Here is a 6,000-nt window from a genome sequence, read left to right on the forward strand (position 1 = left end):
TGCATTTCAAAAATTTTCTTAAGTTTTCTTAGTAAACTTAATGTGAATGTCAGGTTTTAAAAAAGTACATTTGGTTTACTGTTTACCATATATTTCAGTTGCTAGGGTTCTTGGGATTTTTGTTGTTTGTTATTGCACATATAAAAATAAAAAGTTGACAATGAAGCTTACAATTTACATTGAATATTTTAACATAATTGGTAGGTTAAAATTTATTTTAAAAATATTCACTTCAGTAATGTCCTAACTTGCTTCAATCATGTAGCTTTAAATTTCAATTTAAAAAAATTGCATACTTAAAAAATATTTTTAAAGACTATGCTGAAAGATATAAATAAACTCCTAAATCCAGGAAAGATACCAGATTAAATAGAGAAGTTGCTTTATGAAAACTTTAAGGTGAAATCAGTTTTCAAGAACCATAACCAAACCAAACTAACAAGGCAGGATATTATCTCTGAAGTCAATGTGAGATTTATGAATTAATTTGTGTTTATAAGAGTTAGATTTCTAACTCTGTTGCTTTGAATATTTAAACACAAAGATTTAAACGACAGCAGAGACCACATTGCTCGTGTGCAGATATTATATAAGTTTGGTTTAAAGCTAAAATGTACCTACTATTCTTTCTACAGGAGTCCTGGTGTGGTGCTGTAAGATAAGCGCTGGACCACAAGGTCTGTTTGAACCACAAGTTCGGCAGTTCAAACTTACCAGTCGCTCCCCAGAAACCTTATATAAGATCGCTATGAGTCAGAACAGACTCAACAGCATTTAATAACAACAATTCTTTCTATGTTGTGACCAAAAAGAGAGAAAATGGTAATAAATAAAACTTCCACTTCTTTCATGTCTATTGCATTTTGATGGCACATGGGCAAAACTGTCAAAAACTAATGAATACTGTTTTTTCATATCTCCCTCTTGCCATTAAAACAAACAAACAAACAAAAACAAAGCAAAAAAACCTCCCCTAAAGGCCAGATTTCTTAAAAATGTGCTCCCTGGTTTGAAACTGTGTATGTCAAGTTTCAGCCCAGAGCCAATTTTTATGGCTAAGTAATAAATCCCTGAAATGCAGGGTTCATAATGGAAATGCTGACACAGTCCTAACCACTGTGCAGTCTTGTGAATGGCGCCACGATTATATCTGCTAAGTATTCTTGAAAAAGTTTGCAAAATACTGTCTTGCTTAAGGAGAAAAAAAAAAAAAAAAAAGCCAGAGAGAGTTTGATGCCAACATAAACATGCTTTTAACCCATTATGTGCTAATTTGCAGAAAAGCCATTAATGGAGAATAAGGCACATGGTGCAGGGGTAACAGGAAATGTTCTTTCAAACTTCTTTTTGACTTTTAACATGACTTTAATCAAATCCATGAAGCACATATAACAGTTAAAATTGGAGGGTGTTTTTGCTCAGAACTTAAGAAGGGGGTTTCATTGCTTCGCCAGAGAAGATGATTTGGAGATTAGGGTTAGGGGTGGGGCTCAGTGCCAAGACACACACATAAACTATCCTGGCTCTTTTTATCAGACAGCATGTTTTAAGAGTATTTTGTAGAAGGAAAAAAAAAAGTAGTATCTTAACAGATCATTACATGCCCCCCCCCCCCACTTTTTAGTGTGTCTTGTTACACCAATGATAATAATATTCAGTTTGTCAGTTCTTAAAAAGGACATTTTTAGTAGAAAATTAAATATAAAAGTCTCTTCCATCAAATTTACTTAGTCTCTCAAAATAAGCAATCCTTGAGTCTTCTCTGTCGCTACTGTCAAAGATGTTGAATCTCCTCTTTGCCCTCGTCACACTCTAGAACTTGATAGCAGTTAGCCTTGCTCAATGCATGATACCAGGCACAGTTACGAAACTAGGACCTTAAAGGTCTTTGCTGTTCCCATGTTATTGTCATTTGGTACTGTCACGTTAATTCCAAAGCATAGTGATCCTATACACAACAGAATGAAACACTGCCCAGTTCTATGCCATCCTAAGAATGGCTGTTTGAATCCGTTGCAGTTGTCACTATGCCAATCCATTTCTTTTTATTCTTCCCTCTTTTTCACTGACCATCCACTTTTCCAAGCATAATGTCCTTCTCCAGGCACTGGTCTCTCCTAACATGCCCAGAGTACAAGAGATGAATGTCACCATCCTACTTTCTAAAGAGCATTCTTGCTGTACTTCTTCCAAGACAGATTTCGTTGGTTCTTCTGGCAGTCCATGGTACTTTCAATATACTTCTGCTATACTGTAATTCAAATGCATTGATTCTTCTAAGGTCTTCCTTATTCACTGTCCAGCATTCACATATATATGAGGCAACTAAAAATACTTTGGCTTGGATCAGGTGCACCTTAGTCCTTAAAGTGACATTTTTTTTTTCTCTTTAACAATTTAAAAAGGTCTTCTGCAGCAGATTTGCCTAATGCAATTCATCCTTTGATTTCCTGATTGCTGCTTCCATGAACATTGCCTGTAGATTCAAGCAAAATAAAATCTTAGACAATTTTAGTCTTTTATCCATTCACTATGATGTTGTTGATTGGCCCAGCTGTCAGCCTTTTCATTTTCTCCACAATGAGGTGTAATCCATACTAAAGGCTGTAGTCTTTGATCTTCATCAGTAAATATTTCAAGTCCTTTTTACTTCGGGCAAGCAAGGTTGTGTCATCTGCATATCATAGTGTGTTAATGAGTCTTCCTCCAACCCTGATGCCATATTCTTCCTCATATATTCCAAATTTTTGGATTATTTGTTCAGCATACAGATTGAATAACTATAGTGAATTGTTACAACTCTGGTACACACCTTTCCTGATTTTAAACCATTCAGTATCCCTTTGTTCTGTTTGAGTGACTGCCTCTTGGTCTACGTACCGGTTCCTTATGAGCACATGTTCTGAAATACCCGTTCTTCTAAATGTTACCCATAGTCTGTCATGATTTACACAGTTGGAAACCTTTGCATAGTCAATAAAGCACCAGTAAGCATCCTTCTAGTATTATCTGCTTTTAGCTTTCAGCCAAGATCCTTCTAATGTCAGCAATGATATTCCTTATTCCACAGCTTCATTTGGATCCAGTTGGAATTTCTGGCAACTCTTTTTCAATGTACTTTTGCAACCATTTTAAAATTATCTTCAGCAAAATTTTACTTGCATGAGATATTAATGAGATTGTTCATTCTGTTGGCTCACCTTTCTTTGGAATGGGCACAGTTTATAGATCTTTAAGGAAATGCAAGAGGACTTCAACAAACGTTCATGGAGATTTTAATTCTTTTGATTTTATGTTTCCTATTTGAAGCCCTTTGCATCATCTGTAGAACTTTCTTTCCTTCCTTCTTTTTCTTTATTTCCTTTGTCATCCTTCCACCCACCCACCCACCCATCCATCCATCCATCCAGTGCAAGTATTGTGGCATCATAGTGAGACACACAGACTATGGATTCCACTACAAATCCTGACTCATACACTGTAAATGATTATTCTTTAGTTACGTTTCTAAACCTGACTCTTCCTATTTTTATATCTATAAGACAGGAATAATCATAATGATACTGTGAAAGCACATAAACATTAATAATTTCATCACTCAAACATGTAAGAGGTTGTTCCTGTTTATATGAGCAGAGTTGTAGAAGAAAAATTTTTAACAGTTCAAGTAACAGTATTGGTTACTGTTAATGTTTCTACATAGATCACCTTATAAAACTTCAAAATTGACTGACAAAATATTTTTATCTTCTGTTTTCCTTTACTGTTATCATTGGAATAGATGGTAGAATGAACTAGCTAACATAATATCACTATTTAATAATAATTTTACTGGAACTATGATTGCATGGTTTGCATTTTATTTGCTTCTATCAGTCAAGAAATAGATAACATCAGCTTTGGATATTATGATTTATACTGGTCAATTGAGTTGAACAATCATAGAAAAGCTTCTCTAGGGTATATATTTAATTTTTACTTACCCATAGCTTCCTTTATTTTGGTAAAACAAAACAAAATTATTAGTTAACTTATCTTCCATACCATACCTTCCTTTATTGCCTGTTTTTTGTCTTGATTCTCAAGTTCTGAATCATGGCCAACTTTAGGCTCCACCATTTCATCATCTTCCTCATCCTCTAGAAAAAAGAAAGAGAAAAATGCAATATTTTCTTTCCTTCAAATCAAAGTCTTTGGTTGATGGTGGGAGGTAAGGGTAAAGGGCAAAGTTCCAATCATTTAGGGCAACTTCTAAGTAAATCAATTCACAATGAATGCCCAAGATATATGTTCATGAATATATGAATAAATTATCTCCAAAGGGGCCTCTTTGAAAGTTCCTTCAAGCTGCTAAGGAAACTTCCCTGAGTGGGCACCTGCTACCTCCATCTCCAGGGCCTCCCCAGATGTGATGTCTTGGAATTGCCTCTCTGACCTCTGGAGCTTCTTCTGAGATGGCCCAAGAGCAGATCTTAAAACGTTTCCACCTGGAGCACATTCTCCATGGAGAACACCTGCTGCACAGACTACTCATTTCCAATTTAATCCTCACCAAATTAACTTGCTTTTGACCTACAGGAAAGGATTAAATACAGGGCTCACCCCAGGTCAAATGCCACTGGCAAATAAACAACAAGGGGAGAGTCTCTCAAGACAATGCCATTGGCCTGGGAGAAAGCAACCAACCCCAAATGGCATTTACACATTCAAAGAAGTTTATGCATTAATGCGAATTTAATGAGCACTAACAAATGGACCCAGTGGCCAGATGTTAGAGTGCCCTTCCTGCCCTCTGCAAATGGTGTGCTCATTCTCCCTTCTCTCAACCTCCATTTCATTATAGACCACTTGAAATCATCCGTCACAGCGTGCAAGATGGAGAAGAGAGTCCTAAGAAAATCAAACTTATAGAAAACAAATATGAAATGAGGAATAAAAATTTGCTTCCACAGTTCCTTTCTTTTACAAAAGTGCCTTCCCTCTCATGTATTATGAGTATATACACTGGAGGTTACTGATTTCATTAGTTCAAATGGAGTTTAAAAGAAGTAACTCACTGTTTTCATCTCATACATTTATTCAAATATGCATTAATTCAAAAACTATTTACAGACCTTCTAAGATCCCAGGCTCTATGGATGGTCCCATTCCCAACACAATAATTCCTGAGATTTATATCAACTCAAATTGCAGTACCAATGACTTAAAGAATATAGTATAAACCCATACTTAAATGCCAAAATAAATATTTAAAGTCTGAAAAGCAATCCAAAAATTCTGGCTGTATTAGGCAAGTGATTAGTGGAAGGAATATGGACTTTAGACATATGGATATGTAAAGTAGAGCATCACAATTTAGATATTAAATTTTTTAAATCAACTTTTTGTTGTGAATTGAGTGAAGGTTTACAGAGCAGATCATCAGTTTTGCATTCACCAAATCATATACTTTGCTTCATTACATGGTTGCATCCCCTTCATGTACCAAGAGTTAACAGCATTTATCTCTACTCAGTTAATCTATTGCATTCCTCCCTGTGTCTCCGCTACTTTCATCTTCCCTCTGTTAATCTCCCTCTTGTTGTATGTTGCCTGCTCTGCCATCTATGTTAACATGTGTCTACCCTCTAGCCCATGCATAATTCTCCCTCCCCCTTCCTCAATCCCCATCCCCACCCCCATAACCATCATAAATTGTTTCTTTTATCAAGAAAACTTTTTAAAAAACTTTTTACAACACTGGTCTCATACAATGTTTGTCCCTTTGTGATAGACTAAATTCACTCAACATAATGTCCTCCAGGTTCAACCATGTTGTGAGGTTTTTCACAGACTCATCATTATTCTTCAACATTTTGTAGTACTCCATTGCATGTATGTTCCAAAGTTGGTTTAACTATTCTTCTGTTGATGAGCACTTAGGCTGTCTCCATTATGTCTTTTGTAGACAGCATATTGAAGGATCCTGTTTTTGAAACCATTCTGCTCCCTGTGTCTTCC

At 35.8% G+C, this 6,000-nt stretch overlaps 1 protein-coding gene across 4 annotated transcripts in view; it reads right to left on the reverse strand.

Moving 5' to 3' along the window:
* DYNC1I1 (dynein, cytoplasmic 1, intermediate chain 1) overlaps positions 1 to 6,000 on the reverse strand; it is a 416,457-nt gene that overhangs the window by 146,592 nt on the left and 263,865 nt on the right. For all 4 annotated transcript variants that reach the window (XM_006834266.1, XM_006834268.1, XM_006834267.1 and 1 more), the window contains one exon: positions 4,050 to 4,139. In XM_006834266.1, coding sequence (XP_006834329.1) covers positions 4,050 to 4,139 — 90 coding nt within the window. The remainder of the gene's footprint in view (positions 1 to 4,049; positions 4,140 to 6,000) is intronic.

The sequence above is a fragment of the Chrysochloris asiatica genome, unplaced genomic scaffold, assembly GCF_000296735.1.
Source record: "Chrysochloris asiatica unplaced genomic scaffold, ChrAsi1.0 scaffold00010, whole genome shotgun sequence".
Taxonomy (NCBI): Eukaryota; Metazoa; Chordata; class Mammalia; order Afrosoricida; family Chrysochloridae; genus Chrysochloris; species Chrysochloris asiatica.